At 42.9% G+C, this 21,194-nt stretch overlaps 1 protein-coding gene across 1 annotated transcript in view; it reads right to left on the reverse strand.

The window, feature by feature from the left end:
• GALNT1 (polypeptide N-acetylgalactosaminyltransferase 1) overlaps positions 1-21,194 on the reverse strand; it is a 616,072-nt gene that overhangs the window by 389,590 nt on the left and 205,288 nt on the right. The window contains exon 3 of the mRNA XM_040431282.1: positions 2,628-2,802. Coding sequence (XP_040287216.1) covers positions 2,628-2,802 — 175 coding nt within the window. The remainder of the gene's footprint in view (positions 1-2,627; positions 2,803-21,194) is intronic.

Raw genomic sequence — 21,194 nt, forward strand, 5'->3', positions numbered from 1 at the left:
CACTTCTAAAAGTACCGTATATCTTCTGTATAATGCCGGCAGGCGGGCCGGCGCGTCCCTCAGTGACGTCACTTGTCTGCGCCGCCTGCTTCATTCATAAAGCAGGCGGCGCAGGCACGTGACATCACTGAGGGACGCGCCGGCCGCCCGGCCTGCCTGCCGCCATTATACAGAAGAAATTCGCACACCCCAAAGGCCGGCCCTGAACAAGCCCCCCTTCACGGAGCCTGGCGCCCCACTATTTGAGAAACACTGGATTATACTAAGAACTGTGTACATAACTGCCCCCTGCTGCCTGGCAGCACCCGATCTCTTACAGGGGGATGTGATCCGCACAATTAACCCCTCAGGTGCTGCACCTGAGGGGTTAATTGTGTGTATCATAGCCCCCTGTAAGAGATCAGGTGCTGCCAGGCAGCAGGGGCCAGACTCCCCTCCCTCCCCAGTATTAAATTCATTGGTGGCCAGTGCGGCCCCCCCTCCCTCCCCAGTATTAAATTCATTGGTGGCGAGTGCGGCCTCCCCTTTCCCCCCACCCTAATTAAAATCACCTCTGCCCCCCCCCACCCCCCCATCATTGGTGGCAGCGGAGATTTCCGATCGGCGTCCCAGTTTAATCGCTCGGGCTCCGATCAGTTACCATGGCAGCCAGGACGCTACTGCAGTCCTGGCTGCCATGGTTACTTAGCAATTTTAGAAGCATTATACTTACCTGCGCTGTCTGTGGCCGGCCAGGCTCTCCTCCTACTGGTAAGTGACAGGTCTGTGTGCCGCATTGCTTATAGCACAGACCTGTCACTTACCAGTAGGAGGAGCGCCCGGCCGGCCACAGACAGCGCAGGTAAGTATAATGCTTCTAAAATTGCTAAGTAACCATGGCAGCCATGGTAACCGATCGGAGCCCCAGCGATTGAACTGGGACTCCGATCGGAACTCTCCGCTGCCACCAATGATGGGGGGGGGGGTGATTTTAATTAGGGTGGGGGAAAAGGGGAGGCCGCACTGGCCACCAATGAATTTAATACTGGGGAGGGAGGGAGGGGGGCCACACTGGCCACCAATGAATTTAATACTAGGGAGGGAAGGAGGGGGGGGGGCCGCACTGGCCAACAATGAATTTAATACTGGGGAGGGAGGGAGGGGGGCCGCACTGGCCACCAATGAATTTAAAACTGGAGGGGCAGGGGGGTCTGGCCCCTGCTGCCTGACAGCAACTGATCTCTTACAGGGGGCTATTAACGCACAATTAACCCCTCAGGTGCAGCACCTGAGGGGTTAATTGTGCGGATCACAGCCCCCTGCAAGAGATCGGGTGCTGCCAGGCAGCAGGGGGCAGTTATGTACACAGTTCTTAGTATAATCTAACTTGAAGCGTCCCCATCACTATGGGAACGCCTCTGTGTTAGAATATACTGTCGGATCTGAGTTTTCACGCTCTAACTGAAATCCGATGGTATATTCTAACAGAGGCGTTTCCATGGTGATGGGGACGCTTCAAGTTAACATATACCATCGGATTGGAGAAAACTCCGATCCGATGGTATATTCATAGGGACTCCTGACTTTACACTGAAAGTCAATGGCGGACGGATCCATTTGCAATTGCACCATATTGTGTCAACGTCAAACGGATCCGTCCCCATTGACTTGCATTTTAAGTCAGGACGGATCCGTTTGGCTCTGCACGGCCAGGCGGACACCAAAACGCTGCAAGCTGCGTTTTGGTGTCCGCCTCCAGAGCGGAATGGAGGCGGAACAGAGCGAAACTGATGCATTCTGAACGGATCCTTATCCATTCAGAATGCATTGGGGATGAATGGATTAGTTCGGGGCCGCTTGTGAGAGCCCTCAAACGGATCTCACAAGCGGAACCCCAAAAGCAAGTGTGAAAGTAGCCTAATACAACGCATGCATCCGTTCAGAACAGATCCATTTGTATTATCTTTAACATTGCTAAAACTGATCCGTCTTGAACACCATTGAAAGTCAATGGGGGACGGATCCGTTTTCAATTGTGCCATATTGTGTCAGTGAAAACGGATCCGTTCCCATTGACTTACATTGTGTGTCAGAATGGATCCGTTTGGCTCAGTTTCGTCAGACGGACACCAAAACGCTGCAAACGTTTGGGTGTCCGCCTCCAATGCAGAATGGAGGCATTACGGAGCCAAAATGATGCATTCTGAGTGGATCCTTATCCATTCAGAATGCATTAAGGGCAAAACTGATCCGTTTTGGACCGCTTGTGAGATCCCTGAACAGATCTCACAAACGGAAACCGTTTGAAAGTAGCCTTAGTTGCCAGGGCGATAACTACAGGACTTTATGGTTTTCTGATGACACATTTCCTTTAAGATGCTTATTTTCTAGACATGTTGCAAACAGCAGTCATCTTTTAAGCAATGTACAATGTGAACAGAATTTCTTTTTGTGTGAAGAATGCTACATTATAGATTTCTCAGACGTGAACTCCCTTTTAGTTTAAGCAATTTACAGGTCGCATTGCCTGACGTCTCCAGCAAAAATAATTTCATATGTAATGAGCACTTGGCAACCAATCTTCTCAAAGTAGTGTCCTTTTCAACTACAAGCCGCTTTTATCCTGATAAACGCTGCAACTCACTTACCCTTCCAGACGGACATCAGGTAAAGATCTGTTCAGCGCAATCATCTCACTGGCCATTAAATTGAACTGATTGATTTTAAACATCTCCTTCATCTTCTCTTGATCTTCTTTAGAAAGGACAACAGGTTTCCCCATTTCTCCAGGACCCTCATGTACCTTCTGAATGACACCAGGACCTAAAAGAAAAAGAAAAGAAATCTGACTAAGGACAAGATATGTGGAAAAGCTCTACGAAGTCTTAGGTATTTGGGATCCCAGTTAGAGTATTAGTATTGGATCAGTTAGGATATTTCTGCTGGGAGCCTCAACAATCCCAGGAAAGACAGTCTTGTGCCCCCAAAAAAAATGCGGCAAGGGACACTTTGCGTGTGAGGACATATGTAGTAACATAGTTTATAAGGCCGAAAAAAAAGACATCTGTCCATTCAGTTTGGCCTGTTATCCTGCAAGTTGATCCAGAGGAAGGCAAAAAAAAACACGTGAGGTAGAATCCAATTCATTTCAGACTCCAATCAGGCAATCAGAATAAAACCTTATTCACATGTCAGTGTTCTGGTCAGTGATTTCCATCAGTGATTATGAGCCAAAACCAGGATTGGAGCCTCCGAAGAAAAAAGGTATAAGGGAAAGATCTGCATCTGTTCTTTGGTTAGAGCCACACCTGGTTTTGGCTCAAAATCGCTGATGGAAATCACTGACTGAAAACTGACTGAGGCATAACTCCCTGGATCAACCACCCATCTCTAGTAGGTATAGCCTGCAATATTATTACACTCCAGAAATACATCCAGGCCCCTCTTTAACTCTTTTAGTGTACTCATCATAACCACCTCCTCAGGCAGAGAGTTCCATAGTCTCACTGCCCTTACCGTAAAGAATCCTCTTCTGTTTGTGTGCAAACCTTCTTTGCTCCAGATGTAGAGGATGTCCCCTTGTCACAGTCACAGTCCTGGGGATAAATAGATGATGGGATAGATCTCTGTACTGACCCCTGATATATTCATACATATTAATTAGATCTCCCCTCAATCGTCTTTTTTCTAAAGTGAATAACCCTAATTTTGATAATATTTCAGGGGACTGTAGTCCCCCCATTCCAGTTATTACTTTAGTTTTTTACTTTTGTTCACAGGAGCCCAGAGCTATACACAGTACTCCATGTGTGGTCTGACTAGTGATTTGTAAAGTGGTAAGACTATATTCTCATCACGGGCATCTATGCCCCTTTTGATGCAACCCATTATCTTACTGGCCTTGGCAGCAGCTGCCTGACCAGAGGTCGCGCTACATTTTTTCTGGAAGAGTAAAAATACTCCTCTTACCATTTCTGAGGAGTATTTTCAGCCGATGAGGAGTACGAAAGTTACAGTAATTCAAATGGTTAATACGAAGGCCTACATAACATTAAGGGGTTGCTATTTATGCACTAAAACCATTACTAGTACTCTAGAACTGTCTTCCATGCATAAATGGCAAATTTAGACCATTATACATTTAGCTGAGGTCCCTGTTGCTCTGATGGCACCGCTGAGGTCACTGTTGCAGTGATTTTATGAGGTTTAAAGGGTTTTTCCTAAGATCGATATTTATCACCTGTCGTTAACAAAGGACCCCTCACCTCTCCTGATTTGTCTGTTTTGGTAACTACTTGCAGCCCCACATGTAATAACAATCCTGGAGGATCTATTCTTATGACTTTATGTTGCACCATTCTTCTGTTATTAGTTATGAATGATTTGCTGGTAGTTTGCAGTGAAGGTCCAGATGGGGGTGTCACCGCACAGCCTGATATTATTCAATCAGTGCTGTCAACTGGTAACATCCAGCTGGACCTTTATTGCAGACTACTAGCAATTAGTTCATAAGTTCTAGTAGGAATAATAGAGTAATGGTACAATATAGAGTCACAAGAATTGACTCCCCAGAATTGTTATTGCATGGGAAATGCAAGTCGTTACTAAAACAGACATGTCCCCTTCAAGTACATGATCGCTGGGGGTCCCACCTTGGTTACCATGTTCTAGTGTTCCCTGGGTCAAGTATGGATAGGTAAATAGTGTTGATCTTGGGACAATCCCTTTAATTTGTGCTGCTGTTTCTGTGCTGCTAGTCACTGGGGTTTGCCATCCATCACGTGGCCATTGCTGCCCACCAAAGTTACGTCCTTGTAGATGAGCTCTCAGGTGAGTATGTCGTGCCACCGGGGCTGTTGGTAGACTCTGAAGAGACCTGAGGCACTGGCGGAGCAGGACACAGGTACAATGGATGGTGGTGCATGCTGGTGCCAAGGGCACAAGCGAAAGACCCGGGCACATACCTTGCAGGGCCACAGTCACATGTTGTGGATCTGGATGATGACATCACGCAGTGATAACCACTGATCTAGGGAGCAGCAACCTTTGGCACTCCAGCGCTGCTGTGAAACTACAACTTCCAGCATGCACACTTGCTCAGCTGTTCTTGTAACTCCCAAAGAAGTAAAAGGAGGATACTGGGAGTTGTAGTTTCAGCACAGCTGGAGTGCCGGAGGTTGCTTATCCCTGATCTAGAGGCTGTCATTTTGTGTTATGCTTGATCTTGCTATAAAGGGGAGTTTGTCTTCCATGACCCATTGCCCTATCTAATTCCACAAAAAAAGCCACCACCGCTGTGGTTATTGGATTATACCGTTTTACAGTGAAGTACTTCATGTGCTTGGCAGAGGGACTATGTCCTGGAGGCTGTAAATGGCCACATGCGGCACCGCATTACAGAAGAAATCCTTATAAGCATCTGATGGAACATGCTGCAATGAATCCTTGATGGATTCATAAGAAAGTTGACAGGTGACAGAGGTCTACGGGTGACCGGTCTGTCATTATGGAGGTCTCCTGTTGGCGCGTCCAGCGCTGGGACCCCCACTGACTTCTATAAGCAGGAGTCTGAAGCGCTCAGCCACTTTTCCTCACTGCTGACTGCGGTAGTGAAGACGGTCCCCTAGACCTTCTATTGAGGCCGTCTTCACTACCGCGCTCAGCAGGGAGGAGCGCTCGGCTGAGCGCTTCAGACTCATTACTATAGGGTAAAAACAAGGTGCTCAGACCACCACTTACCCCGCCAGTAAGGATCGCGCGCCTCCTTCCTCCCTCTTCAGAGCGGTGTGTCCTAAGCTCCGGCAGCCCGCTCAAACTGACCAATAACAAAGCTCCTTACTGTAAGGAGCCTTGTTATTGGTTGTCTCAGGCAGCAGCAGCATCGCTGCGCTGCCTGCGCCGTTCACAGCATTCACTACACTTATGAATGGCAGGGAAAAGTCTAAGGCGTATCGGTACGCCTTAGACTTTTTCCAGGGAGTAAAATGGCCTGAACAGGCGTCTATGACGCTTGTACAGGCGTTATTGCGACCTCTGTGCCTGACACTGGTTTCTACAGCTTAGTTTGCTGTTCACTAAAATTCCTAGGTCCTTTTCTATGTCAGTGTTACCCAGTGTTTTACCATTTAGTATGTACGGGTGACTTTCTTTATTCCTTCCCATGTGCATAACCTTACATTTGTCAGTGTTAAACCTCATCTGCCACAGCCTCCAATTTATCCAGATCGCTCTGTAGTAGTATACTGTCCTCTTCCGTGTTAATTACTTTACACAGTTTAGTGTCATCTGCAAAAATTGATATTTTATTGTGCAAGCCTTCTACAAGATCATTAAAAAATATATTGGAGAATAGGGCCCAATACTGACACCTGAGGTACTCCAATAGTGACAGTGACCCAAATCTGTGTACCATTAATAAAAACCCTCTGTTTTCTATTACTGAGCCAGTTACTTACCCACATACAGACATTTTCTCCCAGTCCAAGCATTCTCATTTTATATACTAACCTTTCATGCGGTACAGTGTAAAATGCTTTGGAGAAGTCCAGATATATGACATCCATTAATTCGCCACAGTCAAGTCTACAAATTACCTCCTCATAAAAAATTGATTGAATTAGTTTGACATGACGATCCCTCATAAAACCCATGCTGATATGGCATTATTTGCTTATTTTCATTGAGGTACTCCAAGATAGCATCTCTTAGAAAACCTTCAAACTGTTTGCCCACAACAGATGTTAAACTTACCGGCCTATATTTCAGGCTCTGTTTTTGGACCCTTTTTGAATATTGGCACCACATTTGCTATGCGCCAATCCTGTGGAACACTTCCTGTCAGTATAGAGTCCTTAAAGGGTTTCTACCACCTCAATTTGACCTAATTAGCTCTCAGACACTAGCGATCTGCTAGTGTCTGATCTACCTAACAATGCTATTCTCAAACCTGTGTGTGGATCCGTTTCACTAAAAAACTAACTTTTATTAATATGCTAATGAGCCTCTAGGTGCTATGGGGGTGTCTTTTCAGCACCTAGAGGCTCGGTCTACTCACATTGTATGCCGCCCCGCTCGTCCGTTAAGCCCGCCCATCTCCTCTTGAATGCCATCCTCCATCTGAGCCAGCGGACGAACTCTCGCGCCTGCGCCGTGCGAGTCTGTATTCGGCGCATGTCTGACCGCTCCCTGCACAGACATCTCCACTGCGCCTGCGCCAATGACCGAGATGTCTGTGCAGGCAGCTGTCAGACATTTACTGCACCTGCGCCAAATACAGACGTGCACGGCGCGAGAATTCGTCCGCTGGCTCAGATGGAGGATGGCATGCAAGAGGAGATGGGCTGGCTTAACGGACGAGCGGGGCGGCATACAATGTGAGTAGACCGAGCCTCTAGGTGCTGAAAAGACGCCCCCATAGCACCTAGAGGCTCATTAGCATATTAATAAAAGTTCGTTTTTTAGTGAAAGGGATCCACACACAGGTCTGAGAATAGCATTGTTAGGTAGATCAGACACTAACAGATCGCTAGTGTCTGAGAGCTAATTAGGTCAAAATGAGGTGGTAGAAACCCTTTAAATATCAGAAATAAGGGTCTGGCTATGACATTACATAATTCTCTTAGGCTACGGAGACGTATGCCATCTGGTCCTGGCGATTTGTCTATTTTAATCTTTTTAAGATGCCGCTGTACTTCTTCCTGGGTCAGACAGGGAACTTTTAATGGGGAATTTACTTTTACATTCTGCATTTCATCTGACAGTTTATTTTCCTCAGTGAATACAGTGTAATACATTGCTCTCTGCAACTCCCCCCTCATAACTTTGTAGAGGGCTGACACCTTCAGTTTTATACTTTTTACCATTTATATAATTGAAGAACATTTTAAGGTTATTTTTGCTCTCTTTGGGAATCTCTCGGTCTCTAGTTTGGCTGCTTTTATTTGTTTTTTTACATATTCTATTTTTTTCCTTAAGGTTTTTCAGTGCTTTCTCGCTACCCTCCAGTTTTAGTGATTAAAATGCTTTCTTTTTGTCATTTATTGCTTTCTTTACAATTCTATTTATCCACATTTTTTTTCTTCTTCCTTAACCTTTTATTCCCATAAGGTATGCACCTCTCACAATTAGATTTTAGGATGCTTTTAAAATATCCCATTTTGTGACTGTATTGTCATATTCCTCCTCACACATCACAATGCTTCTGGCATTAGTATACAGTTGCAAGAAAAAGTATGTGAACCCTTTGGAATGATATGGATTTCTTCACAAATTGGTCATAAAATGTGATCTGATCTTCATCTAAGTCACAACAATAGACAATCACAGTCTGCTTAAACTAATAACACACAAAGAATTAAATGTTACCATGTTTTTATTGAACACACCATGTAAACATTCACAGTGCAGGTGGGAAAAGTATGTGAACCCTTGGATTTAATAACTGGTTGAACCTCTTTTGCCAACAAGAACTTCAACCAAACGTTTCCTGTAGCTGCAGGTCAGATGTGCATAACAGTCAGGAGTAATTCTTGACCATTCCTCTTTACAGAACTGTTTCAGTTCAGCAATATTCTTGGGATGTCTGGTGTGAATCGCTTTCTTCAGGTCATGCAACAGCATCTCAATTGGGTTGAGGTCAGGACTCTGACTGGGCCACTCCAGAAGGCGTATTTTCTTATGTTTAAGCCATTCTGTTTTTGATTTACTTCTATGCTGTGGTTGGGTCGTTGTCCTGTTGCAACACCCATCTTCTGTTGAGCTTCAGCTGGTGGACAGATGGCCTTAAGTTCTCCTGCAAAATGTCTTGATAAACTTGGGAATTCATTTCTCCTTCGATGATAGCAATCCGTCCAGGCCCTGACGCAGCAAAGCAGCCCCAAACCATGACGCCCCCACCACCATACTTCACAGTTGGGATGAGGTTTTGATGTTTGTGTGCTGTGCCTCTTTTTCTCCACACATAGTGTTGTGTGTTTCTTCCAAACAACTCAACTTTGGTTTAATTTGTCCACAGAATATTTTGCCAGTACTGCTGTGGAACATCCAGGTGCTCTTGTGCAAACTGTAAACGTGCAGCAATGGTTTTTTTTTGGATAGCAGTGGCTTCCTCTGTGGTATCCTCCCATGAAATCCATTCTTGTTTAGAGTTTTACGTATCATAGATTCGCTAACAGGGAGGTTAGCATATGCCAGAGACTTTTGTAAGTCTTTAGCTGACACTCTAGGATTCTTCTTCACCTCATTGAGCAGTCTGCGCTGTGCTCTTGCAGTCATCTTTACAGGACGGCCATTCCTAGGGAAGGTAGCAACAGTGCTGAACATTCTCCATTTATAGACAATTTGTCTTACTGTGGACTGATGAACAGCAAGGCTTTTGGAGATACTTTTATAACCCTTTCCAGCTTTATGCAAGTCAACAATTCTTAATCGTAGGTCTTCTGAGAGCTCTTTTGTGCGAGGCATCATTCACATCAGGCAATGCTTCTTGTGAAAAGCAAACCCAGAACTGGTGTGTGTTTTTTATAGAGCAGGACAGCTGTAACCAACACCTACAATCTCATCTCATTGATTGGACTCCAGTTGGCTGACACCTCACTCCAATTAGCTCTTGGAGATGTCATTAGTCTAGGGGTTCACATACTTTTTCCACCTGCACTGTGAATGTTTACATGGGGTGTTCAATAAAAAACATGGTAACATTTGTGTGTTTAGTTTAAGCAGACTGCGATTGTCTATTGTTGTGACTTAGATGAAGATAAGATCACATTTTATGACCAATTTGTGCAGAAATCCATATCATTACAAAGGGTTCAAATACTTTTTCTTGCAACTGTACATACAATTAAGAGGTTTATGTATATTTTTTACTCTACACATTTCCTTCTGAACTGTTCTAGTCCCTCTTTCCATTGCTCCCCCAGTCGCATTACCTTGCCCCCGGTCTCTATCTGTACTATCTTCCCATCCTATAACGTAATTACCCTCCCCACCCCCCAGTCCCTAGTTTAAGCACTCCTCCAACCTTCTAGCCATCTAATCCCCCAACACAGCTGCCCCTTCCGGCAAATTTACACAGTTGTGAATGTTTGTTTCCAGAAATGCAATAATGTTTGTTTAGGCGTCCCAGATGTCTTTACTTTACAAAAAGTCTCATTGGTACAGACAGATGAATCATAACGTTAACAGAATGGGGTGGCTCTACCAATCAGTAGGATGGAGTGGTGCTCAATATCTATGTGTTAACTCCAACACACCATAGGGTTAAATTAAATAGTAGTAAAAGATATGGCACTCATATACCTGGAAGACTGCTTAAACACTTGACTTTATTAAGTTCAACTAATACAATATTTCATATGTCACAATATTTAAAAAGTCATAATATTAAAAGGTCATACAAGATACGTAAATTGTACAGAAATTAAAAAACAAATGGATTAAAACATCACTAAAATGACGATAAAGAATGAAAAGCACTAAGGCATGGGATGACTAATTAATCACATAAGTCAGGCAGCATGTAAGTACTTGGCGTATTCACCATGATAAAACCTGGTTATCGATTATATATTGAACAAACACCACCAATCTTGCGTACGCAGAACACCTATATTTTTACCTCCTTACCATCAACCATCTGAGAGACAGATCCTTCCCATATAAGAATCAGTGCTCACTATAGAACTCCCTGGAGTGATACAGTTCCATTCTTACATTGACCGGAACAAGCCAGGACTTTTTTAATTTCTGTACAATTTACGTATCTTGTATGACCTTTTAATATTATGACTTTTTAAATATTGTGACATATGAAATATTGCATTAGTTGAACTTAATAAAGTCGAGTGTTTAAGCAGTCCTCCAGGTATATGAGTGCCATATCTTTTACTACTAGATGAATCATAACATCCTGCGTAGGATGCAAAACTGCACCGGACACCAGAAATAGAGTTCGGTCTCTGCAGCCCTCACCATTAATAAGCACTCCCACAAACATTTTTATTCTCTACCCAGTTAGGTCAAACACACAAGCGAGTTCAATGCGATAAACTTGCAGCGAGTCAGTGTGAGGTTCCGTTCTGGCCTCGGCTCCTATTTATTATACTCATTTATATAGCGCTGATATATTCCGCAGCCATTTACAGACATTAGCATCACTTTGTGCCCAATGAGGCTCACAATCTGAGTTCCCTATCAGTATGTCTTTTGAATGTGGGAGGAAACTTGAGCACCCGGAGGAATCCCATGCAAACACAGGGAGAACACACAAACTGTCACGACTGTGACTGATCCAGACAGGTCTGGGAGGAGAAGGTCTCAGCGACTTGCTACTCGCGATAGCTTGTGAGTTTGCTCCGTGGTTCAGGGTATGTCATCTGGGTTTTGCCTTGTGAACCTTTTTGTCCTGACTGGGAGTTTGTAGGCATCCTTCTCAGGTGAGTCCTGTCTGCCACTCCCAGCTACTATATTAGTTTCAGTTTCACTTGCAGCCATTGCCAGATATAGTCCTTACTTCCAGTGCTACTCTGACCTTGGAAGGAGATAGTTTGATGGTGTTGCTGTGGAGCTCTTGTCCGGCGTGGACTGTCGTGTTTGGGATCGCCTTCTCTGCTCGTGACTGGATAAGTCTATCTCTGCTGTTGTTTGTTTGTTGCTGTCTTCCCCTGTTGTTTTCCTAGACGTGAGTGATGGTGACTAGCGCTCCCATCGGCCTTTCCCCAGTCCAGTCTTGTTAAGGCGACTGAGGGTTTAGGCATCCTGCTCGCCGCACGGGTTCACACCCCGTCTAGGGTATCAGGGCAGACAGGTGCCAGTTTAGGGTTAGTCAGGGGTGGCCATTCTATTTCCCATCCGTAGATAAGGGTCCCCCTTCCCCTCCGTCTGGTGCGACACGACTGCTGCTGGGCTAGCGGTCGTGACACAAACTCCATGCAGATGTCCTTCGTTGGATTCAAACCCAGGAACCCAGTGCTGAAAGGCAACAGTACTAACCATTGAGCCACCGTGCGGCACCTATAACAGGATCACACAGCATTAGGGTGCATTCACACGTCAGTATTTTTACCTTTCCAGATAAACGTTCCTGTTTTTTTGCGGATCCGAAAATCTGGATGACATGAGGATGCTTTTAGCATGTCATCCGCATTTTTGACGGATCCATTGACTAGAATGGGATGACTGAACACAAAATCGGACAAATAGTAGGACAGGGTATTTTTTTTCCAGGATCCGAATAACAGAACCCACGGAACGGAATCACGGAATCGGAGAGCACCATAAGTGCTGTCCGATTATTTGCGGATTCCATTGAAAATGAATGGATCCGCATAACGTTCCGTTTTTAATCGGAACGGATGCGGAACACCAAAACGGACGTGTGAATGGACCCTTATACTGCTTTATAATGCAGGTATCTACTGAACAATGGTGTCCGTGCAATACAATAAATTCCAGGACTCTCAGGGGCACACAGCATTATAAATACGTACAATGCTGTGCGCTACTGTCAGAGGAGCGGAAGCCAGAACCAGACCTCACTTTGACACATGCTGCGAGTTTATCGCATTCAATTTGCTTGTGTGTATCTGATCTTAGAAAGGTGCATGATGTAAACGCTAGTGAAGGTAATATTATTAACTGTGACTGTAGCTGTGATTTATCATCTCCCATCTGGTCTTTAACTGCGTCATGTGACCAACACTCTGACTCTCCTACTTACACAGTGTCTTATGTGTGGACAGGAAGTCAGTTTCCTTTAAGAATGAAACTGAAGCTCCCACATTGATAAAAAAGAGAAACTTACTTCCTGTTCACACAAAAGATACTGAGTCAGTTGGAATCAGTTACACATGGGGTAAACACGTCTGTAGTGTATATATTGCAGCTGATCTTAACATTTGTATACCCGCTGTTTACTATGTTGAAAATGTAACCGAGGTTGGCTTTAAGTCATATATCTATGTAGAAAAAATATATTACTATATGTGACTGAGTGTACTGAGCATGCTCAGACAGCCTGTGTCAAACATTGTAGAAAGGAGGGGCAGAGCTTGGTGCCTACACGATGTAGGGCTGTGAGGAAATCATATGGAGAGTTATGAGAGGAGAGTCTGGAAAGATTGCAAAGAGTTTCCCAAGACTCATCAAGGACAGCGGCATCTAGGAGATAATTAGACAGAGACCAGGATTAGAGACCACACAGCTACAGGAGAGTGGCTGGGACTGTTACCACTGATATATGACAATCATTGTCTATTCCCAGTCAAGTCTAGAACTTACTAGGGTTGTTTCGGGTATCGAATTTTCGATACCCAATCGATACTTTTGCCTGGTATCAACCTCGATACCAGGATTTGCCTTTTTTCGATACTAGGCTTCGCTATTGAGCAGTCTAGTATCAGAGAACATGAGCTCGCTGCTCTCAGCGCGCTCCGTGTTCTCCTCAGCAGCACTGGGGAGAAGGAAGCAGTCTCTCTCTCCCCCCTGTGCCCCTGCTGCCACCCATGAGGAGAGAGGGGAAGGTGCACTGCGCCATCAATGAAAGTAAATGTTTAAAGAGGACCTTTCATCTGGCAAAAAATTCTGAACTAGGTATCATATGTACAGCGGCGCCCAGGGATCTCACTGCAATCACTATTATCCCTGGGCGTCGCTCCGTTCTCCCGCTATGTCCTCCGGTATCTTCAGGGACTTGGTTATACTGGGCGGAGACTGCCCTTGTTCTCCTGGGCATCTCCTTCTCGCAGGCTGTGAGCTCTGCGCTGCGATTGGCCAGCGCTACAGCCTGGGAGAAGGAGACGCCCAGGATAACAAGGGCAGTCTCCACCCAGTATAACTAAGTCCCCGAAGATGCCGGAGGACATAGCGGGAGAATAGAGCGGTGCCCAGGGATAATAAGTGCACTGAGATCCCTGTATTTACATTTAGTCAGATGACTATTGGTTGCCTACTCTTGACATGTGCATTGTGATTATAGCTTAAAATGTAACTTTTATTAGTTATTTTTTTATATTTAGTGAATACTTGATCCTAACCTACAATGTTTAAAACTTTCAACAGTCGACCATTTGTGTGCTGTACTTATATTTATTCTTTTGTAGTCTTTGCTTTTATTAGAGTGGCAGTATATTGCATGGCTACCTATCTTTTCTCTATGTGTCTCTGTATACGCTCACGAGCTGTATTGATAGCACATTGCTAACTATGCTGCCTGCTAGCTGTCTCTAGGCTTACTGACTTATTGTTACAACATGTAATGCTACTCTGTAGCTGACGGCGGTTGATGCGCTACACTGGCTGTGGTCTGTATGCCTTCTTTGCTTATTCAGCTTGTCTGTTTAATCACTAATAGCGGCGCGTTCACTTGTTATCCTACCTAACAGCTACTCAGTAGCTAGCACACAGTTTTAGGATCGGCTGTGATCTAAAATCGAATTACTGCCCCCCGACATGTTTCGCCATATACATGGAGTCTTCAGGGGATCGGGCAGTCTGCGCTGAGATCGGCGTAGTTGGTTGTATTTATTACCTCCGGTTTTGTGACATCATTGTTTGACAGCCTATGAATTTGGCTCTTTTTAAATGTGTAGTTGTTACACATGATTCTATTGGCTGTTTTAGCTCACTCTGTGGTGGCGTCAAAGATCGCGCGATATTGCCGTAATCTCGCGCATGTCTTGACACTTGGATCTTTTAATTGATCGCTCTTTTGATTTCTGGCCTGTTGAATCCTCGTAGTGGTTCCGTTTTCCTGTGCATGTCTCTGCACTTAGAATTTTTTGCCAGAGTAGATCAGTTAGATGACTTGCAGGTATTTCAAAATATCAGTGACTTTATTTCAAATGGCATGTTTACTAGTTGCCACTCGCTATTCCGAATGTTTACATATTGTTATAATAGCAATGATATTCATTTATGTGTATTTATTGATACCTTGGATCTGAAGATTATTATTATAGACCTCTGCACTTATTTGGTGCAGAACTACTGCTCATTTAGGTTATTGTCTACCACATTTTTTCTATTATAGCATAAGATTTTTTTAAATTTTATTTATATTTGTTTAATGTACATTTATATTTAATTAGGGGTTTTAATGCTCATTCTAGCTGATATTATCCTCTATGTAAACTGTTTGATGTCACTATAATTATTTTATTTTTTTCCTTTCTTTTTCCTCTTTTCTCATTTTTCTGCAGGTTGATTCACTTTGCTGGATCTGATGGGAGGTAATGGAATATATTTATATTTTTCTTAGTTTTATAATTTTTTAACATACTAGTTATTTGCCGTTTCTCTATTATTTTATTCAAAGAGGTCAATTAGATTAATTTATGTATTTTTGGTTTTTAGTACCATGCTTTCTTTACTATTGGATTTTACAGGAATGATGCATAGGTGAAACCTTCATTGAGGCCTAGAGGTGAAAGGCTTTTTAGCCTGTATATCCAGCGGGTTTCTTCCTGCTGAAGTTTTCTGTCTATGTCCCCTTGTCTGAGGCCTGATTTGATTTTAGTTATCCCCCATATTTTTAGGCTGTCACTTTTTCCATTGTGTTCTGCTAGTATATGTCTTGATAGAGTAGTGTCTGTTTTTAGATTAAGGTCACTAAAATGTTTTTAAATTAGTCTCCGGAGCTCTTGTATAGTTTTGCCTACATAAATTTTGGGGCAGCTGCATTGGATCGCATATACTACCCCAGTCGTTTTACAATTAATGTAATGGGCAATTTTATACATTTTTTGGTCTACCGGATTGACGAATTCTTTACAGACTTGCATTTTACAGCAAAATTGGCAGTTACCACATGGGTTGGACCCTTTGGTAGTTAGCCATGTGGTTTTTTCTACTGCTTGATAATTCCACTGAAAATGGCTATGTACTAGCTGTTCTCTGAGATTTTGTCCTCTTCGGTATGTTATTGAAGGATATTTTGTTATTACACTCTCAATGTCTTTATCTAGTCTTAGGATATTCCAATATTTGCTGAGGATCTTACTTACTTCTTGATGTTTAATGTCATATGTGCCTATGCAGCGCACGGTTTTTTCAGTACTTGTTGTTTTTCAATCCATTAGAAGGTTGTTTCCATCTATTTCCTTTGCCTTCCTATAGGCTTTATGTAGTACTTTTTTTTTTTTTTTTTTTTTTTTGGATATCCTCGTTCAAGAAATTTGTGATATAGGATTTTACTTTCACGTTCATATCCCTCCTCTGTAGAACAGTTCCTTCTGGCTCTTACATACTGACCCACTGGGATACCTCTTTTTAGAGGTGTTGGGTGGTAGCTTGTCCAGTGGAGAAGGCTATTGCTTGACGTGGGCTTTCTATAAATTTCTGTTGTTATAGTACCATCTTCTGATAGACTAAGGGCTAAATCCAGAAAGTTGAGTCTGGTTTTGTGAATTTTTCCAGTGAATTTAAGTCCTATTGTATTTATATTAAGGATTTTAGTGAATTCATTAAATTCTTCTTCAGTGCCTTCCCACAAAATAATAACGTCATCAATATAACGGCCCCAATATGTGATGTATTTGGTGAATGGATAGTCTGCTTCTGTGAATACTGGGCGCCACTGTACATATCATGATACTTCGTTCAGAATTTTTTGCCAGGTGAAAGGTCCTCTTTAATACAAATACCGGAGGCGGGTGCAGGCGGGGAGCTGCGATTAGCGGCAGTTAACCCCTTAGGTGCCGCATCCGCATCCTGTATTAAATGTTAATTATATTATCATTGGTGGCACAGTGCGTCCTCCCCCCTCCTCCCCAGTATTAAAATTATTGGTGGCGCAGTGCGCCCCTCCAAACCCCCACAGTATTAAAATCATTGGTGGCAGTGGCCACAGGGTCACCTCCCCTCATCATTAGAGATGGCCTTGCAGTTCACCCGGCGGTCGTTTCGCGGCAAACTTTGCTCATTCGCCCAACGGGTGAACATATGGCGATATTCGCGCCCGCCATATTCTTTTACATTGTAAAGAACTTTGACCCATGACACAACCATCAGGTGGTACAGGACAGCCAATTGAGACGTTTCAGCATATGGACATACCTTATAAATAAACCTGATCTGGGCACCATTTTACATTCAGTCTTTTGCCAGTGTAGGGAGAGGTTGCTGTGTGGAGCAGGGACAGACTGTTAGGGACACAAAACGCTAGCTAATAGGGCCACAAAAGTCCTTTTAATGACTGGTATGGGTGTGCTATCGATAGGTGTGACATACTGAGGGGTGTAATATACTTATGATATACTTTCTAACATAGAAAGTATATTATAGTGCAATTGTATTGTGCAGCAGTTGTGTAGGGTTCTGCTCCGATACTGCAGCCACACAGTGCCAAACGCTATTGGAACAAATAATTTCTACTGGTGTGATTTACCAGTTGCCCCCCCTCCCCCCCAAAAAATAAATAGAGGCAGTGGTGTTATATACCAATAATATACTTTCTATATAGTGCATTTGGGTAGTGCAGCATTTGTTTGCGGTTTTGGTGTGTTACCTCAGCTCCACAGAGTGACAAACGCCATTGGAACAAATAATTTCTATTGGTGTGATATACCAGTTGCCCCCCCAAAAAACTGATTGAGGCAGGGGTGTGATATACCTATAATATCATTTATAATAAGTGAGATGAATCATTTCACAGTCAGGGAGAGACATGTGCAGATGCTAGTAGGGAGAGTCATTGGAATTTCCTCATTGTGAAAACCAGCGATTTACAAGTGCAGGGAAAGGAGTGAGAGGAATCATTTCAGTCAGGGAGAGACATGTGCAGATGCTAGGGAGAGTTATAGTAAATTCCTCATTGTGAAAACAATCGATTTACAAGTGCAGGGAAACATTACATGGGGATCCAGATAGTCTCCTAATACCTCTGTCATTCCAGCAATTAGTTATTGGGGTGCAAATGCTATGCTATGCCTTTATTGGCTTTTATCTGTGGAAAAAGAAATATATACGCAGGTCACTTTCCCTGTTAACTGCGCTGATATAATTTAGTGGCCTATTTCAATACAATACAAAAAATATATATGCAGGTCACTTTTGTTGTTATTTATGTTAAAATCATTTGCAGTAATTTCTTGTGAAAGAGCATAGGGCGGAATTTCAATACTACACAAAACATTTAAACGCACTGCACAGTTGCATTCATTTCTGGTAAAAGCATATAGTTGCCTATTTCAGTCCAAGAAGAAATATATATTTTCAGTTCACTTTTGCAGTTATTTCTGGTGAAAGCGTATAGGGACATATTTCAGTAAACAAAGAAAAATATATTCTCAGTTCACTTTTGCAGTTATTTCTGTTGAAAGTGTATAGTGGCCTAATTCAGTCCAACAAGAAAAATACATTTTCAGTTCACTTCTGCAGTTATTTCTGTTGAAAGCGTATAGTGGCCTATTTGAGTCCAACAAGAAATATATATTCTCAGGTCACTTGCGCAGTTATTTCTGGTGAAAGCGTATAGGGGAGTATTTCAGTACTACAAAAAATATATATTCTCAGTTCACTGTTGCAGTTATATCTGGTGAAACCTTTACTGGCGTATTGCAGTATAAAAAGAAATATACATTCGCTGCTGCATTTATATCTTGAAAAACATTTATTGACGTATATCCGTAAAAAAATAAAAATATATTCCGTTCTCCAAGTTGCATTTATATGAGGTAAAGCCTTTAGTGGCGTATTTCCTTACAAAAATCAAGATATATTCAGCGTTCAGTTATATGTGGGAAAGTCTTTTTTGCGGTATGGACTGAATTACGTTGTGTTGAAATTTTGTATTTACGTTTCACACACTACGCACTTATGTGACGACGTCCATAAGAGCGGCGCACCCAATACAGGTGAATAGACTATGCACTAACCCTGCACAAAAATGCGAAATAATTCACACCAGCCCGCATCCATCTACGGTATTGCTTACTGGACACTACGGGGACTTTTCTGCAGCACAGAAACCGCTTACTGGACACTACGGGGACTTTTCTGCAGCACAGAAACCGCATAAGGTCCGCTTATCGCTCTTTCAGCTCGGACCTACTTCCTCCGCTATGTCCCGTTCACTTGAGAAAAAAATCTTGTATTCTGCGTTAAGCACTGCACTAATATGCGCTAAAATCTCTTTTGAAATATTTGGGTGGAAAAAAATCTTGTATTTGGCATTAAGCGCTGCACTGATATTCGGTAAAATCTTTTGTGAATTAATTCCACCTTCTCCATTAACTTCCTCATCTCTTCTTTAACATCGGACACACTAACTTTACACCCCCCCCCCCCCCAGCTATATATCTAAGTGGTTCCTGCACCACCTAGGAGCGAATAAAAGTAAATGATACTGCCAGTCTATTAAAAGGAACTACAGCATGATACCACAATACATTGTGGTATCACAAAAACATGGTCTACCACTGATTTCTCCTTCTTCCAAAGATAGGGATGAATCGTCAGAATGCCAATATAACATAGCCCCTGGCCCTATCTTATATGAAGGATGGCCTTATGCCTATCCCATGCATGCTTAAGCTCCTTCACTGTATTTGCAGCTACCACTTCTGCAGGAAGTTTATTCCATGCATCCACTACTCTCTCAGTAAAGTAGTACTTCCTGATATTACTTTTAAACCTTTGCCCCATCTAATTTAAAACTATGTCCTCTTGTAGCAGTTTTTCTTCTTTTAAATATTCTCTCCTCTTTTACCTTGTCGATTTCCTTTATGTCTTTAAAAGTTTCTATCACATCCCCTCTGTCTCGTCTTTCTTCCAAGCTATACATGTTAAGGTCCTTTAATCTTTCCTGGTAAGTTTTGTCCTGCAATCCATGTACTAGTTTAGTAGCTCTTCTCTGAACTCTCTCCAAAGTATCAATATCCTTCTGGAGATATGGTCTCCAGTACTGCACACAATACTCCAAATGAGGTCTCACTAGTGCTCTGTCGAGAGGCATGAGCACCTCCCTCTTTCTACTGGTAATGCCTCTCCCTTTACACCCAAGCATTCTGCTAGAATTTCCTTCTGCTCTATGACATTGTCTGCCTACCTTTAAGTCTTCTGAAATAATGACCCCAAAATCCCTTTCCTCAGATACTGAGGTTAGGACTGTATCACTGATTTTATGTTCTGCTCTTGGGTTTTTACGCCCCAGGTGCATTATCTTGCACTTATCAACATTAAATTTTAGTTGTCAGATTTTTGACCATTCCTCTAGTTTTCCTAAATCCTTTTCCATTTGGTGTATCCCTCCAGGAACATCAACCCGGTTACAAATCTTTGTGTCATCAGCAAAAAGACACCTTACCATCGAGGCCTTCTGCAATTTCGCTGATAAAGATATTAAACAATATGGGTCCCAGAACAGATCCCTGAGGTATCCCACTGGTAACAAGACCATGGTCTGAATATACTCCATTGACTACAACAATCTGTTGTCTGTCCCTCAGCCACTGCCTAAATCATTCAACAATATGGGAGTCCACGTACAAAGACTGCAATTTATTGATAAGCCTTCTATGTGGGACAGTATCAAACGCCTTACTAAAGTCCAGATAAGCGATGTCTACTGCACCTCCGCCATCTATTATTTTAGTCACACAATCAAAAAATCAATAAGATTAGTTTGACATGATCTCCCTGAAGTAAACCCATGCTGTTTTTCATCTTTCAATCCATGGGATTTTAGATGTTCCACAATCCTCTCCTTAATTATGGTTTCCATTAATTTCCCCACTATTGATGTCAGGCTTACTGGCCCATAGTTGCCCGATTGCTCCCTACTACCTTTCTTGTGAATGGGCACAACATTTGCCAATTTCCAATCTTCTGGGACGACTCCTGTTGCCAGTGATTTGTTAAATAAATCTGTTAATGGTTTTGCTAGTTCGCCGCTGAGCTCTTTTAATAGCTTTGGGTGTATCCCATCAGGCCCCTGTGACTTATTTGTATTACTTTTAGACAGCTGACTTAGAACCTCTTCCTCTGTAAAGACACATGCATCAAAAGATTCATTAGTCTTCTTTCCTAACGAGGAGTGTATGTCATCTTCTTCAGAATCAGATAGAATATGCGCCTGTGTAGTATCAAATCTTCTCAACTTAGGATCTTCTGTCCCAGAGACTTTTTTAGATGATAAGGAGGAATTAACTTCAGATCTGACCAGTGCCTGTGGACATTTATAAAATTATGGCGATTCCTCAGCCACCGTTTTATTAATA

The sequence above is a fragment of the Bufo bufo genome, chromosome 5 (assembly GCF_905171765.1).
Source record: "Bufo bufo chromosome 5, aBufBuf1.1, whole genome shotgun sequence".
Lineage (NCBI taxonomy): Eukaryota > Metazoa > Chordata > Amphibia > Anura > Bufonidae > Bufo > Bufo bufo.